The sequence below is a fragment of the Trichoplax adhaerens genome, genomic scaffold, assembly GCF_000150275.1.
Source record: "Trichoplax adhaerens TRIADscaffold_9 genomic scaffold, whole genome shotgun sequence".
Taxonomy (NCBI): domain Eukaryota; kingdom Metazoa; phylum Placozoa; class Uniplacotomia; order Trichoplacea; family Trichoplacidae; genus Trichoplax; species Trichoplax adhaerens.
This window is the reverse complement of record NW_002060951.1, coordinates 2005654-2032853: the sequence shown is the minus strand read 5'-3', so window position 1 is coordinate 2032853 and position 27200 is coordinate 2005654. Positions and strand designations below refer to the sequence as shown.

The 27200-nt window shown below is 32.3% G+C and overlaps 3 protein-coding genes across 3 annotated transcripts; 1 reads left to right on the top strand and 2 right to left on the bottom strand.

Moving 5' to 3' along the window:
• Positions 1-191: 191 nt before the first annotated feature.
• On the top strand, positions 192-3261 carry TRIADDRAFT_59011 (uncharacterized protein; the record flags this gene model as incomplete). Its single annotated transcript, XM_002115113.1, has 4 exons — positions 192-289; positions 1817-1918; positions 2350-2512; positions 3190-3261. The coding sequence occupies 4 exons, from the start codon at positions 192-194 to the stop codon at positions 3259-3261; spliced, it is 435 nt and encodes a 144-aa protein (XP_002115149.1).
• A 2264-nt stretch (positions 3262-5525) lies between these two features.
• On the bottom strand, positions 5526-8252 carry TRIADDRAFT_28940 (uncharacterized protein; the record flags this gene model as incomplete). The annotated part of the gene is made up of 16 exons (XM_002114931.1): positions 5526-5594; positions 5672-5800; positions 5893-5980; positions 6085-6102; positions 6243-6298; positions 6387-6469; positions 6554-6653; positions 6746-6819; positions 7000-7091; positions 7188-7209; positions 7347-7383; positions 7480-7595; positions 7700-7751; positions 7854-7907; positions 7986-8033; positions 8142-8252. 16 exons carry the CDS (start codon positions 8250-8252, stop codon positions 5526-5528), a joined length of 1149 nt encoding a protein of 382 aa, XP_002114967.1.
• A 9503-nt stretch (positions 8253-17755) lies between these two features.
• On the bottom strand, positions 17756-23730 carry TRIADDRAFT_59009 (uncharacterized protein; the record flags this gene model as incomplete). The annotated part of the gene is made up of 32 exons (XM_002114930.1): positions 17756-17845; positions 17936-18043; positions 18149-18216; positions 18300-18362; positions 18440-18512; positions 18594-18684; positions 18791-18894; positions 18963-19025; positions 19118-19148; positions 19240-19328; positions 19437-19508; positions 19576-19646; positions 19747-19833; positions 20133-20219; positions 20322-20408; positions 20487-20589; positions 20651-20938; positions 21080-21147; positions 21234-21309; positions 21381-21431; positions 21560-21601; positions 21677-21766; positions 21819-21894; positions 21965-22044; positions 22122-22307; positions 22396-22471; positions 22554-22611; positions 22756-22810; positions 22945-23024; positions 23149-23210; positions 23410-23489; positions 23575-23730. The coding sequence occupies 32 exons, from the start codon at positions 23728-23730 to the stop codon at positions 17756-17758; spliced, it is 2811 nt and encodes a 936-aa protein (XP_002114966.1).
• Positions 23731-27200: the final 3470 nt, after the last annotated feature.

Genomic DNA, 27200 nt, shown 5'->3' with positions numbered 1-27200 from the left:
CAGGGACTCCCTACGGCGACTATAGCGTCGATGCTAACATTGGTTCGCAAGAAAAAATAAATTAATTTTAAATCCTCCCATGAATTTAAAGAAGGTACAACTTACTTATAACAGTCATAGTTGCAGGTTAAAATACACGCTATCTTTGATCATCACGTTTCTATCTTGAAAAAAGGAAAGCAAGTGAAAAAATGTCGGAGAAAGGCAAACAAAATATATTGCATCGGTTGTTAGACCGATATTTCTATCTTCTTCAACACTATCCATTGGCAACTAAGTCAATTACAAGGTAAATTGGATATCCTTCGTAATCGCTTAAGAAATAATCTACTTAAAATGTTTTTCTGAACATTATTTGTTCGGTTTTATCAACTTGAAGAGGACCTTGTTACTTTACTGCAATCATTCTTTTAATTCGATTTCTCAATAAGTTTGCTGGTCATCATTGTAAAATAGGGAAAACTCTTTAGTGATTTAGTAGATTTTTTATTAAACCCTTTAAAGAAGGTCTTTTTCTATATATATCTTAACTAAGTCAAACTCGTGTTATGAGCATATTTAATATCATGCTCGATTGGATGATCTCATTAGTACAATCTATTTGCTGATATCAGCGTGGCTCCAAAATCTGTCATAATACAGAATATAAAAGACTTTGGTTTTGATATACTAAGTCATTCGGTTCTGAGTTCCGACATTTTTTATACTTCAATGTCTCTTACCAGAGGTAATATAAAATTTAAGTTAGCCTTTCCATGTCCCGAAGTCATCTCATTCTGACTTCTTTAACTAATATCGACGCTAGCTCTTTCCCTAGCAACTGATTTCGTCGGATTAGCGTTAACATGTATTTAATAGGAGTACTTATACTACTTGTTGATGAAAATTGGACAATTATAATTATATGCAACGGAAGATTACCTTGTGTTGTCCACATTATTATTTGATATTTACCCTTGTTCAATTTATACTTAACTGCCACATCTTTTAAAGTAGAGTAACAACTGCTCTGACTTCAATATCTTCATTTATTTGGAATTCATATCTAAATCCGTTACATTATATAGATACATTTAAAAATTAGAAACGATCGGGTAGCTTTTTAGGTGGTATATCTGGTCTATTTAAATAAGATAACTATACCGTACTAGTAGACTACACGTTCATATGAATAGAAATTAAACTTCAAACTAAATGCATGCTTAACGTTTAAGATTTGATCCTGCAATTTCACTGAAAATATTGCTGATATAATGCAAGATGTTTAGTTGTGATATATTCGTATGAATAAGAATTTGAATAAAGATTTATAGTTAGCGATTTTAATCACTGAATTAGGGATACATCTGATGTAAACGATATCGCATTGTCGCCAGTGCAATTATGTCTAGTACGGTATCTAGAATGCTCCAAGTAATAAATTAAATGAAAATTTTATACTAGATAATTTATAGCTTTTGTGATTGGAATTTCTTTCAATATTCATTAAAGAACTTAACTAGCTAAACGTTCAACAAAGTCGTGAACATTTTACTTTAATACTACCGTATATAATGTAATACCAGTTATCGTACATAATGGACGGCACACATGAAAATATTCTAAGGATTTATGAACAGCAGCATAACAGAAACAACTATTGGATGCTTTATTTTAGCAAATTAGATTATGTTAAATTATTTAAATACCTTAATATCGTAACCTTGAACGTTAAAAAAAAATAAGTTAACTAAGTTGTTTCCTAGCTATGATTCTCCCTATCACGGGGTATAAGTGTTTTTTATAACACAGATTGATGTTTATTCTTGTTTTGTAGTGCGATTCTTGCTGGCTTAGGTGATTTTATATCACAAAAACTAGCTCAAGGTGGTCAAGGAACCATAGTATGGAGAAACGTTGGAGCTTACGCCTTTTTTAAGTAAGACTCGCAGACTCAAATGCAATGCTTGGCACTACTATAAATTGTTTTTCCCTGATTGGCAGGCGTAGCTAGTGTAGTGGTGGCTAAATACTGAAATTCTGATAAATAAGTAGTTCATTTTCAGCGCTTTCATTAAAATAGTGACTAGAATTTTTACAGGATCAGTGACTTTCCAGTCACGTCTAACGCTACTCAATAAGCTACTGTATAGCATTCCATTACCTATTTTAAAGCTTCTTTAATATTAGCTTCCAGTAAAATTTTATCTTTAATATTAGTTATTTAGAAAATTTAAGAACTTAAAGATATGAGTACCAGAATCCTGATTTGTTGAGGACGTGCTAAACTTAGTGTCCTAATTTATCTATTAGTGCGCATTTATTAGACTTTCAATTCTAATATCTAGTATTCACTATGTTCAATTTTAGCTTAATCGTGACCGGACCGCTCTCGCATTTCTACTATCAGTGGCTGGAGAAACTAGTTCCATCGAAAGTCCCATTTGCTCCTGCTGTGCGAGTCCTAGTGGATCGTTTGATATTTGCACCACCGTTCCTCTTCTTAGTCTTCTACTTGGTAGCACTCTTTCAGGTTTGCTAATTTGAAATCATGCTACTTCAGATATAATCGCGTTATCGAAGTTAAAGAATAAGTCATCAATTTTGTCACATATCAATCTTAGAATCTTCTAATATTGCCATTGCAGTCGTTATTATCTTACAGTTTACTAGTTTTTCTAAATGAGAAATGTCTATAATTAAACGCGACATAATATTTTAAAGTTATTAATTACTACTAGCTTTATAGTCTTCGATTGTTCTTATGTAATAGGGCACATTTCATATGTGGGATTTAATATCGTGCACCTTTAATACAACTAATTGATACAATAACTGCATTTAGGGACATTCATCTGAAGTGGCCATGGATAGGATTCGTAAATCCTATTGGATAGCTTTAAAAATGAATTGGCGTGTATGGACTGTATTCCAATACATTATCGTCAATTACGTTCCAACACATGTATGCCAATTTATGTACCTTGTACCGTAGATTTATCCTAATACGTTATACTTGACTAGGTTATAAAATCTAGCTTTATTTCGAACACTAGTATATGGTACTTTATTACACTTAATTTTAGTGCAAAATAAACCTGCTGTAAATATATTTTTCGGAATAGCTTTTAGTAATCGTAGAACTAGTGATTCTCATAATTCTTTGCAAGTAATAGATTAAAACTTTCTGGCATTTTTCTTTTTTTTTAGTACCGTGTCTTATGCGGCAACCTTGTTGGATTGGGCTGGAACATTTACTTATCATCTAAGCAAACCTCCTAAATCGGCACTGATATCGTGATAATAATTAATCATTATGGTGTTCTATGATTATTATCAGTAGTTAGCGTAAAAATAAACTGTTATAGGATAGCCAACTGACATAATAATGCAAGCAAATAGCTTTTGTGCTTCCCATAATCCTATAATTTCTGTCATTTATATTGTTCATATTAGCAGTTCAATATTTTTCTATCTTTGCATTGATAACAGACCGCGATCATATTTTACTAGACCGAAGACGCCAGAATAGCTTCAGAAACAATAAATCGTTCAGATAATTTTTGATGATAAATCTGGATTTTGAAGGGTATTGACGTTACAATTTGCATAAGAGTTCAATATCGAAATTGATATAATAGAATATAGACTCATTTGGTAGCAAATCGAGTGAAATGATATTAATGCATACAGAAGTTTCACCTTCATTGCCAGGTATTAATTTGTAATAGCATTAAATCATTGACCAATGAAAAGATCTGCTACTGCAGGCGTATCTTAGTGCATTATTTTTGAGTTTTTCGATCAGACGGTGAATTTACTGATCAGCCGTATAGCAGTATCATATGCTTAGTTGACAATACAATAGGCATCTGGTAATATGAAATCACGATGATTCTACTGTTAGTTGAGATCTGCGAATTAAACTTTAAATTGTAGCGAATAATGCTGCAAGGTGTCTAAAATTGATGCTACAGTGCTGGTGTTGATGAATGTATTTGATCGTAGTATTGCGCAATAATTAACAATCTGAAGTAAGATATGCACGTATATTAGTGAAAAATGTTTGCGATATACTATAATTCGTTTTTTGAGATGGTACGAGTGGTTAATACTTAACTTTAATCTAAAAAGATCTCTTTCGTAAACTGATATTTCTGACTAATGAACGTCGCAGGAATATTTGCGTGCTGATTTATCTGTATATGTAAAGCAGACCCGTTAGGGTAAGAGGTATTTCCTGTTAGGAGTATTAATAGCCATATATTTTGAATACTATCAAATTTACAAAATCGCATGATAAAACATAACCATAATAAAATTTCAGAGACAGTAATCATAACTAGGTCCCAGTATCGTCTCACGGAATACAATCTACTGTAGTATCAATGTTTTATTAATAAATTAGCAAATAGCATACATTTTTTATCATAGTTAGATAGATATTTAAAGGTTGGCCAAGGTATCAATGAAGATTTCTAATAAACTATAGGTAAATACGCAATACAGAATTGCCGTACCGTATCCAAGCTGATAATTCAATTCCGGTAATATGAAATTTTTCCAATAGTGTATTTGTATTACGTCCATCAAATACGTAGAGCATTTTTTATAGGTTAGATTGTAAGATTATGTACTGCAAGTATCTATTTGTGAATGGTATCTAAAGTGCGCAGTTTGTGGGGTTTGGCTATAATGTTTTATTGTTACTGCAGAGATACAGATACATATATTCTTTGTTTTTAAGAACTGATTTTATACGACATCATAAAGTGAAATTAACTAGAAATCGCAGCCTTGCCACTGTATTTGACACACTTTATCAGTGTTCTGACAAATTCATAATTTTGAAGAAATGGCGAAACAGGCATTACATCGTAAATATATGTCGGATAGAAATCAAAACATTAATAAGCTTGCAACTTTAAGTCATTTTAATACTTAAGCAGTCGTTATTCTTGTAATTACGTATACTAAACCCGATTATTTCTACCAGTGATCCCTAAATATGGCTGCATCTACATGTCTCTATGTTTGGTTACTAAAAGTAGGTAAAGATTACTTAGAATCGACTAATGAAATACACTCGCGAAAATTTAGAAAAATATCCTGCTATATTTTCGTCCTTTGAAATATATATCAATAGCTTTCTATGAATTTATAAATCAAATATAATAAATGTCTTCTTATACTGTAATAGGAGGGCATCTGATGTAGCATCCTGAATATATATTAGTACCAAAAGTGGACCGTAGTAAATAAGATTGGTAACATCTTCAAGTCAACCAAAACGTAATATTGTAATTTTTAGTAGCCCTATGGTGAATATGCATAGCTTTGATAAAAATACAATATAGAATGGCTTCACTGGACGCACATCTATCCGAGTTCCAGTAATTATAGCATTAAAATATCATTTAAGTGATACAGTCTGCTTCATAAATCATATTGTATAGAACATCTAAGTAAGATATTTCAAAAAATTGCAAAAAAATTGATTTCGTTTCTTCAGCTATTTCTATAAAAATAGAACTTAATTCTAATAACTATCTTTGCGATCCTATTTGGTAAGGATTTCGAAATGATTTTTCCCTCAGCATCTTCTTTGCATGAAACTACAAATGCAAATAAAGCGATCAATCTTCTCTGTTATACGTAATTATTAAATATTAAAGATATATTAAAGAGGTACCAAAGTGCTTAGATGCGGCAGTGTCCCAACACTACGAGTAATATCTTCATCGGTAACAACAATCTTAGTACAATTATCTTCCGTCGTCGGCATTAGATCAGTGTTCCCACACGTAACCCAAGGATGTTCCTAGAGAATAAAGCAAACAATTAACATTGTTTGCTTTGGAATACGTAGCACGAGTACTTTCCGAAGTCATAGATGGAATATGGTGATTTTACCTTAATTTTAGAAATCGTGATACGTTCACTCGGATTTTTTACCAGTAATCGATATAATAAATCTTCCAATTGTGGATCGATATAAGGACTATATTGCATTGCAAACTGTATTAATTAAGGTACTACACTTACGAAGGCTACAACATTATGACATTTCCATTAATTTATGATAACTAAACTTTCTATACTTACTCATCTGGAATTCGTAGTCTATTATAGAAACAAGTAAAAATATAAAAGCAAAGAATTACCATACAGGTGGGACATCATTAATTCTAATTTAGTTAAGATAACTTGCAGTGAAAACTATTCTATAAAATCGATAGATGATAGCGAAAATAAAATCGTACGGTTCAGTGCTGATCTTCTTAAATAACTGCATGATATGCACATCCTGGAAAGGGCACTAGAGATAGAACCAAGAATTAGGTTATTTTTATTGATATCTGAAATAATAAAGTTCTTAAGTCAGAGTAAAAGTATTGAATTCTTACGCGTCCATAAATAAAACAAAATAACGTTATTCCCATTGCCCAAATATCAAGCGCCTTTCCACGTTGGCTCTTAGCTTTTTCGGCTATAAATAACAAGATTGCTAGATTTACCAACTCTGGCGAAAATCGATCAATAAATGTGTACAACCTCCAATACATCAACTCACGGGCAATAGCTTCAGGAGCCATAAAATAATGAGTGCCAGCTGATTTAGTAACAAAAGCATCCGAACCCTCAAATAGTTCCGAAACGCCAAAATCGGCAATCTGCTTGATACGGTATAAGTAGATTGTAATGGGTAGAGAATTAATGTTCAACTATTAAGTTATAATTATTGTGCGGAAAGTAGTAGCAAAACCTTGATTCCGTTGTCTTCCGTCAGTAGTAAATTTGCAGGTTTGATATCACGGTGAATAACGCCTTGAAAGTGAACTTTAATAAAATAATGAATACTTTTTTCCGTAAGCTAATGATTCACGGTTGTATTGCATTTACTGAACATTAATTACAGTACTAAGAAGACATTTAAATGTCGATCAACTAAAGAGACTATATTTCACAAGATGTTGTACAGTACTATTATATAAGTGTTTCTTCTATATCTAAACTTACGAAATTCAATCCCTAGTACAATATCTCTGAAGTATCGTCTGGAAAGTTCTTCAGAAAATGTGTTGTCAGTCGGAATTTCCGGCATCACGGCTCTGAGTAAAATATTACAATTTAGCTGCCCAACAATTGATTTCTCGTACCAAATTAATTAAATATTCTCCATTTTGTGTTATACGATCACTTCTTACCCTTTGCTTAATAATTCATAAACTACAAGCCACGGAATAAATGCAAATTTGAATCATAAAAAGAGTTATTGGTACAGTTATATCCGTTTACTCAGAATGTAGTGGATTAGTGGATTAGTAAAAAGGAAAGTTTATGAATTATTTTAAACACAAAATTACCCATATAAAAGTAATCGTTGTTGGTATCATTGAGAACCTATGATGAAAGAATTTAATTGCTCAGAAATTTTCTACGAGATTATGACATGATAAATCGCTATTACTAGTTAAGACGATAATTCTAAGGTCGTACCTCAATAAGTTGTACAATATTCTTATGATTAAGTTTCTTCATAATTGCAATTTCGCGGTATATGCTTTCGAAAGGGTCTACAACCTTACCAAGTTTTCGCATTTCAACTCGTCGGCCTATATTTATTAAAGGAGTGGATTTAGTTTTAGAATTAAAATTTGCAAAGAAGTTTTTCGTCAAGATATGTGTAAACAAACAATGTGATAGATATTTCTTATACCGGTTAGTGCAGCTCTCTTTTTCATTTTCACTTTGGAAATAATTTTGATAGCCTTTATAATGGAAATCAAGAAATTATAAGATTCTTTTACTTATTTCACGATCTCAAGATACTTAGTCTATTAATATTTTTAGAATGCGTGTAATATACTAACATAATCTACATGATCATCCTCATTACTTGCCACTTTGACTAATCCGTAAGATCCCTGAGTGATTAAAAATGAATAGTAGTTATAATATAACGATCGCTAACGTTATACTGTGCATATACCGCTTTCGTTTACCCTTCCAAGCTCTTCTCCAATTTTATATTGATTGATTTGTGTACCATCCTAGTAGCATATAGTAAGAATTACAACTACTTAGAATTACGTAGTAGGTAAATATAGATGCAAATTCCAACAGTGTCGCGTAGAATCAGTTATAATGCCAATACATACAGGTAGCTCTTCAACATGAACAGTGTCGGTTTCAACTAAAGGTTTGCGACGTATTCGCCCAGGTGACGCAGGAGGAGTAGGAGATATATTATGGTATCGAGACAATTGCATAGCAACATTTGGTAGAAGCTGATCTTTACGAAGGTTTACTCGCATTGGTGAATGGCGAATTCCTCTATTTCTTCCATCATCGGAAATATAACAATCCTGGTAGAATTCATTGCTATCTGATTGAATACCATCCACTTCTATCGATTTACTTGGTGCTAATAATTTCTTTTGTGAAGTTCTGCAGTTGCAAACATACAGTAGGTTAAAATTTAAAGTAAGATTGACTCTTTTGTCTTCCGGTATTGCTTTCAAAGATTATATTACTATTATTATTTAAATCAAGTTTACCTCCAAGGTGGTACACCTACGGGTGCCTTAAATTCTCGGTAGGCGTCTCGAACTATACATTAATCAATTAACAAATACCAGTCAAAAGTTTTGAAGGACGTATGGCAATGGCTCAAAAAGATCAATTAGAAGAGCCAAATAATTGCTTTAGTATAAATTCATTGAAGACAAGCAATCAGTATGATGTCAAGGAAAGTGCAAAATTCATATGTCATCTACAATTAGTAACTTTACGAATTCTGAGCGGATCTTTACTGTAGACTGTTGTATTCAATTTTCTACTAATTAAGAAGCGATATGATCAGATTGTAAGCACTAAGTATAGATGAATGCTATATCAACTCCTCAAATCATGCATACGCATATAGTTGCCGTGTATAGGAACAAAGCGATACGAAGTTAGCAATTAAACATTTTCTTTAACCTTCTTTGCTAGCCTCCGAATGTCTTCGAGCTGTAGTAGAGAATTCAATATCGTCCTTTTCGTTTGGAACGCTAACGGAGGATCTACTGTCATGTAACGTATAAAGGGGAGGCAAAGTTGGTCTGTAAGGAAATTAAAGAACATTTAAAGGATAAAATGTTTTTACTAGTAATGTGCTATAACATCGATGATATTTGACGCAATAAGCAAAATTATATTTACAGTTTCTTAGTGAAACCAAAATTAAACAAATTTATAAACAGAAATTGTATCAAAAGTGAATAGTACATATACCACTAAAATTATGTTAATCAGGAGAAGAGATTGCAGCATATAAAATACCATTACAATGTTAAAACTGTTCACTGAGTAGAGTATCGTGTGCTTTCGTGTATGTCTGTACAACCTGTATTTTAATATCACTAATGTATTTTTGTGAAAATGACGTATGGAGCAAATCTGTAAGTCGTTACAATGTCTTTCTGTTATACAAAGACGTAATAACATCCTTCCTAAAATAGTATATCTAAATTCTTATAAATTCTAAAAGGATTATAGTGTTTATACTGCAGTACAAAGTCAAGTCAAAACTAAGTTAAGAACCAACTTACTTTCTGGAACTGCTAGAATATTTTACTTGCGGTTGATGCTTAGTGTTATCTGAAACAGTAGCATTATAATAATTAATGGGTAATAAACTGGGATAGATCAGATTGAAGAAGTATGGCATGATAACTACTTTACAATAAAATTAGCAAATCAATTATATCAGTATTGTAAAGGCTGTAGTAAACAATAGAGAAATTGTCAAAATAATTATAAAACACATAACTCCAGCTGCTACTTAGTTATTAATGAATTTAATCATCAAATAAATAAAGGGAAAAAAGCTAATGGTATCTCACTCTTGTTTATTTTATTTACTCGGTCTTAAAGATAAAATCAAGTTCTAAATTGAATATTCTGTACTTTTAATAAGTTACAAGCCCTATGAGTGATAACATATTATGATTGATTGTCCTTCGATGATTTTCGTATATATACCGTAAGCTATTTATATTATTGCAAGAACTTAACGCGTATTAATTTTGATAGTAATAAAATAGCAGACAGTACAATGATATTAATTTTTATTTATATTACATATTGATTACAAAGTGAATAGGATCTACTGCATTACGTACTATTGGCAGTTGTTACTGGTCCAGAACATAACCAGATTGGATTTTATTATGCAGTACGAGTTAATCAAGTTAGATGAAACGATACAATCTTCAATATCTTATTAGTTTTCTGTTGAATCGATATACACGTACATAAATCAAGTAACTTACGTTTATCATTGCCTTTCGTGATCGGGTGTGATGTTACCGGTCTACTGGGAGTCGCTTTTCTTTTTTCATCGCTATTGTTTGTCTGCTTGTTACGAGAGAATATTGATTTACCTTTCTCTGTGGATGATTTTTTTTCTTTACTTTTCTCTTCCGCTTGATGCTTTCGTGTATCACCACGTTGCCAATTTTTTGCCTTGATCATTTCGTTTGTTATTCTCGTATGTATGATGTATCTTCTGTAAATTTAAAATCTATGATGAAGCAGTAGCGAAAGGTGTAGGAATTTAACATTAAGTGTTGTTATTAACTTCATTTAGTAATCTTATCATTACTATTCATGTAGAAATGTATGACTATAATTCTGTGTCAAGCTTCTTTGGAAAAGACATACTTAATTACGGCCCGTAATACGTACAGTACTACTGTGCTGGATGGTAAACAATACACAATAGAATAGACCAATAACGTTATATAAATGGGAAAGAATATCTGCGATGATACAATATACATAGTTATGGATATGACCATTAATTCCTAAAATGGTAATGGCAAAAGTAGCAAACAACTAACTATCTACATGCACGCATATATTATTTTATTATCATAAATTTTGTATTTCACATTGCACCTATCAGTTTACATGATTAGGATATTCGTGTGAACGAAACCAGATACTTTCTGTATTTATTTTGAAATAATACATATACATAATTTGAACGTGCATTACAACAACTCGGTATTATTAGCGCTGTTTGTGACAAAAATGAATACACCCATTAAGATTCTTAGAAGTAGTTCGAAATACCAACATTAATATTTAAAGAGGTATCCAGGAGAGTTATCTTTCATCTTAAAAATAGATTTGGACATTTTCTTATCATTTAAAGGTAAGCATATAGAAAAAATAGAAATATGTCTACAGAGAAATACTGATGCAGTATAACTATGCCTAGCATAGTTTAGATTTACTCGTATATCTTGCAAGAAACAAGACTTTTGTCAGAGCTATAATGAAATTTTTCTCCTTGGTGATTTTATTACCAAATAGCATAGGATTATAGATATACTTATTATTACAACACTTTGAGTACGCTGATTAGAACCGTCAATCAGCCTTTATTAAATAGATTAGGTTACTCCCTTCGACATTATCATAATTATACAGTATAATCAAGATTACGTGAAATTTATCATGCACAATTTTCAATATTCAATGTACTGTACATTCAGTATGACTGCGTTCGTCGTATAGAATGTGAAGTAATCCCTTGAGGATGAACCGCTAATAAAGGAGTACACGTGGAATAGTTATTGAGTAATGCTAAGTACCTCATGAGGGCGCAATGAATACAACGTGAATGTCTGTATTCGCCTTAGGTTACTTTCCGATGAAAGCCGAATTAATACAATCAAGTTGTTACCGTAATGGAATAATGGCTAGAAACAATACAGTGCGTGTATAGCCGCATGAGGCCTTTTAACTGTGTATGATGGATAGTATCCATGATAAGATCATCGAATCATCGACAGTATTATAGAGTATGTGGACCGCATAGACATTTTCTTTCATGATTAATCAGTAATCACACTAGTCAAAAGTTAACAGTATACTGGAGTAGGAGGAAAACATATTGTCATCACTTCTATCATGATTTATTAGTAAGCAAGCACACTGAAACTAGTAAAAAGTTAACTCGACAGATGTGAAAAGAATTAATGGAAATTAACTGAAATTTCGAATGGAAACTCCTAACATCATAATTAAATAGTGATTTGGCAAGTGGCGTTGTAAAAAATAAAGACTGTGTTAGTACCAATAACATATCGATTGGAGACAATTGTCATGGTTACTTTAATATGTTGATACATACTGTAGAGTAGTAGAATCAATTGGATGGTAACAAGGATATCAATCGCAGGCGACAAGAAATGTTGATGGGCTGTTGAATGTCAACAAAAACAACAGGGTTATTGTTAAAAGTTGCCAAGTCAACTTTGACATTGGTTCAAGTTCTTATCCCCTTGAAATTATTTTCAACTACGGGAATGTAATTTTATTTTGACTAGTACAAAATAACAAGGGTATGATACTATGATTGAACCAAGATTTTTACTGATACATGTTCTTACGGCATGTTTTTTTCAGGATGTAAAAATAATTTTACTAAATATTTAAGAGTGACAAGATGATCTTTTGGTAATTTCCATTATTGCAGCTACGAATTGATTTTGTGAAAAGATAGCAAATAAAAATACTAATAGCAACGAAATCGTACGAATTTGTGATCTGTACCAAATCTAAAACAGTTATACAAACAAGTACAGTACAGTATTAATGGTTAACCCGGGATCAAGGTAGATAAAAGGAACAACAGAAGATAATGTATGAAAACTAATAATTCCTACTTTAGAGTTTATATTCACGCCTATTCTATGAAACCATAAATCGCAAAAATTATAGTTAGAGACCCTAGGGTCTAATCAGTATCGATTGTACTAATTAATTATTATTACTAGTAAAGTTATATGTACAGTATACAATGAAAGAGTATACGTACACAACCTTGGGTGTCCATCATTAATATGATGAATTGATCGATAGGTAAATATTTCAATATTGACTGTAAGACAAGTAGAGAGTAGATATAGCAGTAATGACGGTATCGACAGCTTCTATAGCGTGTCGGTGCTGTATTAAAATAGCATAACTGCGACTTTCATCCGTGAGTATTTTTTGAATAATTTCAAGTAAGCGATTTCTATTTAAATGTGTATAACACAGTAGTGATGCAGATTAAAAGAGAAAAGCATAGAGGATTCTAAAACCTATGCATAGGTGTTGTTTTCAATAGGAGAATATGTATGGTTATATACAATTACGAACAGTATTGCTGCTTAATTTATTACTCTACTGTCCGAAAAAATATAATTACATGCGTTACTATCATGAATTGCAGAATATTCGAAATCCCTAAATAACAGCGAATTATTTACAGACTGTTTTACATCATCTTATTTTTGTATGTTGTACACACTTAAAACATCGTAGAAAATATCTCATTTAGCATTTGCACTCATTAGAATTGGCTACATGTTCCATACTGAACTCATAGCTATCTCTAATTGTGGATGCCATATTAATACGTGGGCCATAGAAGATATGAATCACTGTAAAGATAAATTTTTAATAGCTAGTGCATATCTGTTACTATGAGCATGATACAATTGTTACTCATATTATAAAAAATTCACTCTCTGCTGTCACGCTCGTTTCATGAAAACAGTGAATAATGTAAATTATGTTCTAGTAGTCACCAGGAAGTTTGAATCTCTAACCCATATATGATGGTCATGTCAATAAAGATCTGCTGTAGTACCAGTATTAATGATAACAGTGATCATTCTAAAATGTGTTGTAGTAGCAGTTTACATCTATAAAATGTTCGATACGTGTATGAAGATTGATTTGAAAGATATTCCACTGTCATGCCTGCTTCATTGACAAGAGTGAATATACGCGTATTATAATATTTTATAGAATCTGTATCAATAACATAATGAATTAATCAGTTGATATCTCTAAAACTTCAACAATATCTGTTTCGACAACCACGGCGAAGTATTGTAATTAAAAGTTCTATAGTATTCTAATAGCCAGTTTAAATCGTAAAGTCTATCAGTATAATACTGATTTAAAGAAGATGGACTGTAGTATGTTTTTGATGACACTCCAACGACAGTAACTGTTGTAAAATATTTCTAATGGCCGGGCGCGTTCAATGGCAACTTTGAGTACAGTAAATTGCATTTAATGGCTGGATTATACCTTGATCTGCGTGTGTGATACTCAAAGGAGATCTGCAATCATGTCTGTTTCAATGGCAACATTGAATATTTAATTACTTGGTATATGAATAGATAACTAGAGTGAATGTTTCCATTACACAGCGATAAACATCCATCGTCAGTAGTAGCATCAATTAATTAATTCTAATTATTGACCAATTCTTGATCTACCATTACAACAACTAGCAAGTAGAAAAGCAAAAACCTTGATGGATAAAACAGTTTTGATGTGGTTGTTGTTATTGTTGTCATGATAGATACTTCTTGAGCAAATCAATGAATCGTATTCAGCAAAAATTCCATTTCAAACGGATGCACAGTTTTGAAATTGTTATTATTATTGCTGTTATGATGATACTTCTCGAGCTAATCAATTATAATTATCAATGTTAATGTACTGTATTTAACAAAAATTATATTTGTTTGACTAATCGGTTCGGTAATATTGATGGATTATATAGTGTAAAAGACTATTAATTATTCAGTGGATACTGTTTGAAATAGCTCTTAGTACTATCTGTTCAACATTAGAAATAATTTCTTTCATTGGTAATACGCGTACAAGTATCATTAATATTAATTAATTATAACCATCAATCCGTTAGCAATTGTATTCCTGTTACTTTTGCTCCTACTTTATTCATCACTCACCGATCGCCAATTGATACAGATAAGCTTATCAAGGTAAAATGGCTGCTAGGTATGAGATTGGCGAAATCAATAATCGGCAACTCTATACGCTAACTTTTGGAGATAGCAGCTAGAAACGAAATAAAGGAAATTTAATAATGCCTTGGGAAAACTGCGACAGCGTAGGAATGGAATGGGTCAGTCACGATTGAGATGGTGTTAGGAGGAATCTTTGAATAGCTACGTTTACTTAGTGCTTTTTATTCATTAATTATTGCTTGTCATCAACTAGCTATTACTATCCAAGATTAAGGATTACATGGCCAGCGATCCAGTTGTTGTTCACTTATAATTATGAACATCAAAATTAAGTAAGATCAGATCAAGTGGAAAATAAAATATAGTAAGGTTCCAACTAGTCTCTGTGAACGTACCTTTAAGGATACTGTGGGGCTCATGCATGCGTTCTAGTCCATGCTGCGCCTAGTGTAAATTTTAGAAGATGGTGCAACATGGACTATGCTGGACACTGTATACAGTACAGTACATTTCGTAGCCCATGGTAATACTGCGACTCCGGCTTACACGTTACAGTGGAGACATTTGAGTTGCACAGTACAGTACACACTGTACTGTACCGTACTGTACTGTACTGTACTGTAGGCACTTGCCACAATACAGTACAGTACAATACACTGTACTCCGATTCTACAGTACTGTACTGTACAGTACCGTACTGTACTGTACTGTACTGTATGCACGCTACAGTACAATGTACCGTAGTATGCCGTAGCTCGCCTTCCATTCTTCTCTCCAAATACGAGCATTCACAAAGACATTTCAAGAGCTTTGCGCTTCGTGCAGAAACATACAGTATGCGCAGATACGTTCAATTTTTACATGGTTGTGTGGAGCAAGTAAGGCAAACTGCTGCACAGTATACTGTATGTACAGTATGTGTACGCGAAAAGTAAATTACAGTAGTGCAGCTACAGTACTGTACAACTGTTGGAGCCTGAAGGAGTGCAAGATTATCTTGCAGTAGTTCATGTTATACGAGTACTGTACATATAAAATGTATATAAACTGCCGCGAGCGCTGAACTAGTCGCGATAATACTGTACTGTACTGTACGCCCACGATTCACTGTCACATGACGAAAGATAACGCAAAGTATCTCTGCTTTTACCTCGTCAACTTAGCAAATCTCTTTACTTCTTAGTTCAATATTAATAGTAATTACCCTTCTAATGCAGGTTTTCTGTACAGGTATTTTAGCTATTCTATTTCGATACATCACGAACAACTAAACTGTTTTATTAACGTACAGCACACGTACAGGACAGTATACTGGCCCTCAGAAATCGATCTACTGTATAACCAATGTACGGTATGTTCGCGACATACTGTACAGTACTCGTAGAATGCGGTACTGTCGGTACAAGTCGGCACAGTGTATGTGTTACGCCCATTCCTAAGAATGATTTTGTCCTTAAAAAGATTAACAGCTATAATCATACAAGCACTTTGTTAGGGAAAAATTAATTAAAATCGAAATACTTATGTGTATATGACAAGTCTCGAGTTTGCACTTTCTTTTCTATTGCAAAGACCGAGCTAATAAAAAAATTAGTGTGATTAAGCACGTAAACATACCGAAAATATTGCAATATCTTATAGCAAGTTTGATGGTAAGCCGAAGGTATTACAGTAAGAGTATAATGGATGTACTTTACCTAGCAGGCCGAGCAATAGTTCTTGGCCACACGACATCGTCCGGCTCATCATTTGTTGCAATCTGAATTATTGCACTGTCAAAACTGGTGTGAATATGACTATCAGCAAAAATATCGGATGATATTGAAATGTCGGAATTGTTGGTAATTTATTCGTAAAAATTTTGAGTATGTTAACAGTACCAGTATTTTTCTCGCTGAATTCGAGACAGTCTTGTTACTGCTCAATATGAATTACCATAAACTCGATATGCATGCGTACAAGGCGCCTAGAAGATTTATAATTTAGCCACAAGCAACAATTTTTCTATAAGAAACATTACTTATTCTGTATATTTTTAACACGAATAAAATCCCTAATTTTATTTCATAAGAGTTACAAAATCATAACTCATAGACATTGTTACCTTAAAATAAAATCAATAGGTAGTTCATCAATCATAAGTGGCGCTATCAATTTAACACACTGACTATAACTAAAGAATAAAAGTGATTTAATTGAATAATTTTCGTAAAAGTTTAAATTTAAATCTTTATACTTTGATTCGTAAATAATCATGGTAACGTATAACTAAAATAAGAATCAATGAACGAATTAAACCAATTATTTGATAGAAAGATTTCGTTGATTATTCGATAGATAATTACTTTTAGTACGATTGAAATTTTATATAATACCATATACAGAAATAAAAAAAATAATTACCAAGACCATATAATTTGAAATTATTTCCTCTCGGATTGCTATATCGTAATTATAATATTTCTTTGATCACCGATATCACATTCAAATATTGCACTGTAATGCGACAGATATAGCAAATGTGCAATGAAGTTAATGATATAATATAAATGCAACATTCAGCGGTCGTGCTAAACGTATATTTAGTACGCTACAAATTGCAGTCTTTAATTAACAAACTTCTGAAAATTTGTTTCGATAAAGTATCGAAGGTATATTACCACACATAAATTTTAATAGATATTGTAGGTAAGATAAATGGCTCTATATAGTTATTATCTGCAATATTACTATCGAAAATATAGGTAGAGATGGCCGAGGTGCGGTCAAAAACGCAATAATGAGGGTGCAAAACTTTTATAGTGAAACGCTAGCGGAGAAACAGTTTGGTCACTTCCTAAGTTTATTTGCTCGTTACTTGCTCAACATTCGACTCCAGGAGAACAGATACACACGTTCGTTACAAATAGACTAATTAACTATGCAACATTTTCGCGCAGTATTCATTCAGGATTATCCGTTTCTTTATTAATTATCTCTTTGTCTCCTTCGTCTGGGTTCTCTGAAGCTTCGTTAGCTTCCTCCGCTTCATCCTAATTCCCAATATGAATACCATGTTAGCTAAATAGCACAGCAGATGCAAATGTATTCAGCTTGAACGTATATAACCAGCTTAGACTTACTACTTCCCAGCCTTCGCTCGCACCGGCCAAATGGTAATGATGCTTTCTGATTCTTCCTAGATAACCTCTTTCTTTGGTTACATTAGATTCCAAACGAAGTAAACGCACCTACATTCACATTATTACTTTTAAGTTGTTTTTCTTACATAAATTATTGTTACCAAAAGACTCGCTACTTAGATTCACTCCTGAAATGTTTTCAGGCGCTAATACCTGTGATTCCATCTCCAATCGTTTGGCTTGGGTTAATGATATCTTCGAAAAATCATAGTTTTGATCGTCTGCATTTAAATACAGATCAAGCATGATTTAGTATAGAATAGATAGCTTCCGAATTACAAATTAATAACAAAAGGAGATATACCTTCAGCTAAAACTTTTCTTCCAGCATTGGCTGCTGCTATAACCTCGGTAGTTGACGCAGTGACTATATTGTGAAATTTTAAAGGCATGATATAGTATCACATGTTCTATTATTTGGTAAAAGTAGCAAATTAATATAACCTAGTTTAGATGCACTTTCTAATTGCAGCAAATTCTCACTTCTAGGATTCGATTTAACTCTGGAAGCCGTAACCTATATAATACGAAAGTTAGTAGCTAGCAATGTCTACTTTCACAATACTGTACGTTTTCCACTATTAACTATTTTACTTACCAGCTGCACAGTACTGCTGCTTATTTCACGCGAAGCTACAACAAGTTCCTCTAATCCACAAGTACCTTCCATCATTTCATTGGCTACCTCTCTAAAATGGCATGCACAACCGTAATGTATGGGATATGTGTAATAAACGAAGTTAACAGATTGAGCAATTTCCTATCTTTAAACTATAGAATTATCCAAAGACATACACAAAATTTGAAGCACTTGCTCCAACAGCCTTTGCCGCTGATAATAGTCCTTCAGTCCACCGATTATTACGCTTATAAAAATCTTTTTTACCACTGCTGATTCCCTACAAGTAAAAATAGTATTCGTTTGTTAAGATCCCGAAATTCCAGTACAACTAAAAGTTGGCATTACCTTCTTTATCCTTACTATTTCTTTTTGCAGAATAGAAGCCCGAATAATAAGTAATCTTATCGCCTGTAACAATTTTATTAAAATCGTATCATATGCGTTATATAGGATTTAGTAAACTGCAATAAGAAAATTTAAAGAAATTTTTTAAAGATTACATTCATTAGTTTCGTTGAGGAATCTAAAATCCTGTTTATGAAACAAATAATGACACGAAACGTTTTACATAAAAACATATTTCATTAATTTAATCAAGATTTATTACAAAGCACAGCATTACCTCTCATTCACTTCTAGTTTAGTCCCAGTTTCATTCTCACGTGCGCGTCTTAGTAAAGCCTCAATTTTGGCCGTTGCAACATCAATTGCCTTATAGGAAAAGGATAAGTATGAGATAAAGCATGTAATCCTACAACTATATTCGGTTATTTGATTTTCGCAGCAATACATACCAAAGGCTGTAGCTAAAATTTTTACCTCCGTTGTATACGCCATTTCTTCTCCAACAATATCACCTTTTTCAACGGCGTTCGCAGATTCGCATTGTTTCTAAATTAAATAACTTAAAATTACGTATCTAAAAATTAGGAGAAAATATTCTTAAAAGCTTTGTCACCTTTACTAAATCTATTATGGCGTCTAGGGTATGTTTTATATCTTCAGATACCGCTTCTAGCATGGATGGATCTAGAGAGAAATAATGTTACGATTACTGTTATGGTCTCGAAGTAACTCGATATAAGATAAAAAATTTATCTATTTTTTTAAAGATTTTATAACGTATTACCATCTTTGATTGTACTTCTTAGGTCTTCTAAAAACTTTCGAACACTGTATCCAGCATTCTCGCACTTTTCAATGATTTCTGAAAAGACTAACGAAAGCAAATTTATTCACGTTTTGTACCAAACTTAACAAAGATTTTATCTGTGAATATTACCATTAGTTTTTTGATTTTCGTCCCCATGGAAGGATATTTTACTTGTATAAATCATCAAGGCGAATACAGAAGTAAAGTGGCGCAAAGAGGTATCTATCGATTCAATATCTATTTGATTTTATGATTTGAATAGTGGGCAAATTTAATAGATAATAAACAAACTAAAATCCTAACATCAATTACTTTAGGTATGCAAACAACTCCCATAATAAAGAAAGCCTAATAATCCTTACCAGAGTTATTTTTAAAATATTCACGCAAGTCAACAGTAAGCATAGTTGCTCTCTGTGAAGAATTTTCCGCTAGAAACAGCATGGAATCTGACCGATTGAAATAGTATACAATAACAAAAGTAGGTAAGAATTTGCTGATCTTACCAATTGTTGCGGAAAGTTCACAAGGTTAAATTTTATGATAATTACCTAGAGATTCATCAACAGGAAGTGCTGAGGGATTTTTTCCATCTAATGATAATGAAATCATTGCAATTGCTTGTTGCAGTGACCAATCTATCAATTATCGGAAGAATATTAGTTTTTGTCAAAAAATACTATTAAGAGCAAAATCGCTAGCGTCGGAAATACTACCTATCATCGAAAATTGAAATTCATTTTTGTCCGAATCACTTGTTGGTACGTTCTCTTCATTGCTACTTTGTAATAATCTTTCATCGACAGCGTCAGTCAGAGCCTGTCAAAAATGATGCCATGTATTATTTTAAAACTAGTTTACAGACTGATTTAGTTAATACATGTAAGGACTTATTCACCGATGCTTTAACTGTAATTGTTTCTGTACTAGCTTTAAGAGCCTCCATTTCCGCATGAACGCTTTCTAATTGTTTTGTTTGATCTTGCAGCTTATTATTTTTTTGTCGTAGTTCCTGTTCATGTTGCTTATTAAGCAAATCTAACTTGACCACTAGCGCACTAAGTTCTTGTGATAGGTTGTCATTGTCAGCAGTCTTCGATTCCAATTCCACTAATATATCCCCATTTTCCAATAGTGCGGCCTTTAGCTGACTTTCTATGTTGCCGTGCTGCGGTAATCAACAATTTAAGATGACATCAAAACAGTGTAGGTAATAGGTACACATAGAAATATTATTGCCACTAAGTGACCAAAATTGATATATTTTGCAAGTTATCAAAGTGACCAATAAATCAACTAAACGAATTACCTTTCTAAGAAGATTAACATGATCGTCTCTGACTTTAAGATACATTTGCTTCATTTTATTGAATTTAGCTATTATTTAAGAAATAATTAAAATAGACACGCTATCGTAAAATATTATGATAAAAGCATGTTAAGTAACTTATAAACGATTTAACCTTCCCATTCCCCTCCTGCTACTTGAGGTGAAGCTATAGCTAAGGTATCAAGATGTGCCTTTAGTTGTACATTTTCCTAACAGGTAAATAATGCAATGAAGTATGAATAAATCTGGAGTACGTTCCTTTCCAAGTACAATGCCTTACTTGACATGACTCTTCTGCAATTGCTCGATATTCCGCCAATTCTTGTTGGATCTAAATTCATGAACATGCGAGTGTAACAAAATAGCAGTTTCAATGATCTAGCATTAACTTAGATAAGTATGTCTGGTGATTTTTTGTAATTAATTGTGATCATCAACGGTCATATAAGGAAAATTTACCGCTTTGATAGTTGTCTTCAATTGCTGAATTTCTTCTTCGTACTACATAAATATATTTCTAAATTTAGTAATCATATTTAAATCTGCAAAGTATTCATATTATTTCTGCCATGTTACCTCAAGGATTTGCTCATGCATTCGGCTCTTCTCGGATTCGAACTTGAAAGATTTGAATACAAAAATTAGTAACTTCTCTACAATAGACAACTGTATGTAAACCAAAACTATGTTTATTAATCCATTAATATAAAAGAAATACCTCAGACTTGCATTTTACTAATTCAATTTGTAGCTCTTCAATTCGTTGGCGTAAATGATTAATCAATTCATCCTTACTATCAGTAATTGATAAAAAGAGAAAGTTATTATTTGTCACGTTAGCGAAGATCGTTGAGATGATCTAACCTGTCGTCGACTCTTGGTGAAGACACATTTTGCATGTCAACAGTTTCAGGGATATCAGCAAAAGAATGCTCAATAGTCGCCTATACAAGTTTTTTAAACCCAATTAGAGATCGCTAAAGTGTATAGTTGCATAACTCAAAGAGACGAAATAATTTACAGCTGGACTGATTGGTGATGAAAGCGAGGCACTGGATCTATCAGTAGCATCAAGATCGCTGATGAGATCTGGAGAAGGGCTAGCATCTGGTGAAGGTAGCGAATCATGCGAAAAATCTGTTCGACTTTCACGATAAGACGTGATTACAACGTTAGAAACATCCCCTTGAACAAATTCTATTTCATTCTATGATTAACGGTAAAAATTAGGCCATTGTAAAGAATTATCACAAAGTAAGATTTAAAATAATCAGTCAAAATTATGTAATAAAAACCTCAGGCAGAGTAGGAATTGGTGTTAAAGTCCTTAGGTATGTCAAAGTATGGGCGTTGTTGTAAAAAGTCCGTAATCTATTCAGAATAAGTATTATTATGAAATGCTTCCGTGGCTTTATTCATATATATAGTTAACGATAATATAAAATTTCCTTACACTGCCAATTGCTTCGAAAATCTTGTTCTATGGCCTGCTAGGAATTCAGGGTCAAGATCTAACAAAAATTATGAAAGGAATGGTTACTATCTTATTTTGTATAAACTTATAAAATAAAATATCTAGTAATTACGATAGTCGTAGGCCATTAATTATATACAACATATACGCTATACGTTATGGAATATAAAGCAAAACTTACATTTATGCAATTCAAACATTGCTTTTACTATGAGTCCATAAATGTTGTATGATTCCTAGAATTAAAATATAGGTCAAAAGAACGTCCAGAATAGCTCACAGCTAGATGAGCATTGTGTAACTAGTGAACTTGATATAATACAAAATTACGTTTAAGAAACAAATTTATCTAGTCCAATCTATTCCTTACGTGGATGATGGTAATAAAACAAAAAACTTTACATTGTCCAGATGGATTCATAGAACCACTTAGTCCAACAGCTTCGTAAACTGTACAAAAATTCGAAAAGTTGCTAAGATATATACTATGGAAACGTAGGGATACATGGATGATACACCGGTATTTACGAATAATAATTGAAATGATAACCATTAATTTTACTTTATCAAATACCATAATATTGAAGACGTAATAGCTGATCCTGCAAATCGAGTAAGTCTACTACCAATTGGTAGCTAAGTAATGAAATGAAAGATTACGGGTTACATACACAAGCGATTAAATAGCAAAATAACTATTAAACAAGATAAAGTGTACATTCACACAACATGAATATATCACTGTCAACCATCGATTTTCTAGCGCCGATGCAAAAATTATATGTGAACTAAATACGATATCAATACCGTACAGGAGAGGAAATTGAGAACTTACGTATCGTTCATATCCTTTGTCGGTAAGTCTATAATAGATCCACTAGATTGGCTGGTAAAATTTGATGGAATAGCTTGATACTATTGGGAGTGAGGTTGGCAATATCAACAGTATGAAAATAAATATCGTAAAGTTCTTTACAGTGTAGTATACAAGATATTGGACCTTTTTGTGAAATTCCAACTTTTCATCCAAGTATTTCAAGTACAAGATAATCAGTTTCGGATAAGATTCAGATCTAGCAGTCTGAAATATAAGACACAAGGGTGATTTCTTGCAAATAAATAACAATCGATCTTTAGCTAGCGAAAACATATTCATTTTCTTACCCACGTAGAGAGAAGACTACTTAAAAGATTCTTATAGTTATAAGATTCGATTATAACCTATTTATGTGATATGAAATGGCTTTTATTATGCTTTAAAACGGATACATTCAAACATTCCACGCTATATGATAGTCAAGTTATAGAAAAGAAAGTAATTACGAAATGCTTACATTTGGATGGCCTTCAATAAATATTTTATGGATGATACACAACCCCTTCCAACAAATTATTTCTTGAGAATGTAAAGGCAATTTATTTAAGGAATTCCAAAAACTCACAGATCCCTTCTTTTTCCACGTTCCAATGATGGTAATTACGATAAGTTAAGGTAGCTAAGACTTATGTCGTAATGAGCTCTGAAAGATGGAGGCAATTTACTACCACTAATAATTAGTATAACAAATAAACTACAATTTAGCCTAATATCTGGGTACTTATTCAATCATGCAATTAATAGATCTACATAAATGAGCATCACATGGTACGCACGTCTATGATATATTTACTCATTTTAGAAGTCAAGTACTGAACTGTACTCATTTTTTGGAGAATTGAAGAGGATATATCGAACATGTTTAATCTTGATAGGTCCATCGATCGGGCTGATAGCCTTCGCGAGATGTTCCGCCTAAAAGTTAGATAAAACCAATGGAAAATTTTATATTTATTTAATACTAAAATGAAGGTAATACAGTGACATAACCTTAGAGAAATATAACTGCAATTAGATAAATGCAAAAAGTAAAAGCTAAAAACACCGATTATTATTAGTTCGGAGGTAAATTTTAATTTAGTGAATTGTGTGTCATGTATTTCTACACCTATAACTACAGTACTATCACGATGAAATAACCATTTTATTAGTTTAATACTGCAAATTTAATTTATCGCCAGATTACATCAATATTGAAACTCTGTCTTTCACCCTAGCTTTACTCTTAACAATGATTTAGTCATGGCTAAATATTGTTGATTAGCTATTAAAATTTTTTTGATGTATACGTGTGTATTATACACGAACATAATATGATTACTTAGAAATTAAGATGTTGGAATTTATTACCGCTATAAAAATTGAAAGGAGTGATGTTGTAGAGACCGTTAGTGAAGATCGCATATACACAACGTAATTGATACGTAATTATATCCGTTTTAGCTGAACCTTTTCGAAGTTTGTTTTAACGGTATGTTCCTATAATTGCTATCCACCATTGGAATTTTTAATAGCAAGACATAGTATGTAATTATGCACATCGTATATGATTCTATTGTTGAATTATACACTGTAGTTACCATTAGTTAAAATTTATGTGGGTTTGCAAGTTCATGTCAATAAAAATATGCATGATTTGATATTAGAGCCATAATACGTCGACATAATTCAAGTTATAACCCTTGTCACATTAATACCACATAGCCAATCATTTAAACTTTACATGTTATCTGATAATTTAATCCATTATAGAGGATGTCGCATTAAAAAATGTAAAGGTCAGCGTCATTTGCTATTAAATAAGATTAAGAAACTGTTTAAACGATAATCAATGAGGCATGCTGGTGCAAGCTATCCTAGCCATTATCACTGTTTTCATGCATCCAAAACTTCTAATGACAATTAGGATGGCTTAGGGACAATTCAGAAAGATCTTATCCTTAGTACGATAATATATTTTTGTAGATTTACAACGGATAATATACGCGTAATCACCAGATTGCAAAACTGCTTAATTAATTATATTATGAAGGGATGATGATCGATATCATTTCATACCTATCCACCTTAGCAGTGATAATTAATCAAGATGTTTTATGAATAATATAGAAATAGAACTAATCTTGCTTAGGCTACTATTTAACGCCTATTTACCAATCACCTTTAAATACATGAAATGCAAAATAGCTCTAGTAGAATCAATTCTAATTATCAATACTATTAGAAGTAGTACATTACATATAAAACTTCAAATATTGATAATTATAATTAACCAATCTGGCCTTCTAATCAACGTATAGAATTAATCCTCATGGGAGTGCTTTAGAGATTTACTAGTGATGATTAAATATACTGGAGAAATTACTACTGTATATCATCATTAAAAAGTGATGATGCATATCATTAAATTCAAGTAAAATATAAAATCGCAGGATGGGGCTCAAAAAGAATAAAAGATTCCATTTATAAGACCTGTTCAGAACAATAATGCAAATCCACCCCCACTTTGAATTCTCGTCCTTAATGTATGAGTAAAGTGAATATTTGATTCGGATCTGTCAATATAAGGCGATTTTCGTCGGTAACCACATATTTTCTTTGATTGATTCCATCCAAAATGAACAGTAGTCACACGAGAACAATTTATAGAAAAGTATCTTACTAATTAAGAAAATATTCAAATAGTAGTTATCATGATACGTGAATGCTCTCAGTAACATGTAATAATAATAAATAACAAATAGTCTAATCATTCGTATATCTTTGCCCTACAAAGGTTACATTAGAGTAGATTAAAACGATCACTACAACATTTTAGGATAAGAATAAAACTTTCTTGCATCTATATCATGCTATGTATGATACAATCGATACCAATCAAGAGAATCTATTTTTATAAGTGCATTCAATATTTACTCAAATAATTTTTAAAACTGTTTCGATAGAATTGACAAATAACATCGATTTTTATTGATGCAAAATGATAAAGTTAACTGCATTCATAAAGTATTGGCAATCAATCAAAAACAAGCTAACGTCTAAAAGGCGTATAACGAAACTACTGTGCATTGCCACCGGGCAATATGGTCAAGTATTGGAAATACTGTGGGAGATAAATTTTTTAGTAAGGCAAGCGAGTTTAATTTTTCCTCTCGATTCCTGAAGACTCGGCCCGATACTATCGTATTACAATTCATCCGATTTTCGTATTTGATTTCAATTTAATTCGAAGTCAAATTTAATCATGTACAGAAGGCGGCTTCTACGTCAATGTAGGATCACAGGGAAAATAGGAAAGGAAAAGAATATTATGCAAGATGTATTTGTAGTTGTACACTCATGTATATCGTACAGCACCGCATACGCGTATAATGAACTGCTAGCCTACGGTAGCAATGAAAGGCAGTATCCCTTTTACGTTTTACGATAAATCATCCTTGTGTCTTGAGTAAACGAGATTTTACAGTGAAAGCAGAATGTGTTTGTTGCAAAATATCAAGACCATACCATAAAGAAATTGTCATTTGTTACTAGGTTAGACTTCACCGTCATGAATATCGCAATAAAATGTCTCCAGTGTAATTCTTATAAATTAGTATCATTATTTTTCTTAAATCTGCACTATACGAGTACGTACGACTATCGCTAGCAGTGTCTATGTAAGATATTCATGTCCCTGTTTATTTTTTTCTTTCCATCAAGGTTATGATACGTATACGGAGAATTGCTTTACATAATTTCTACAATTG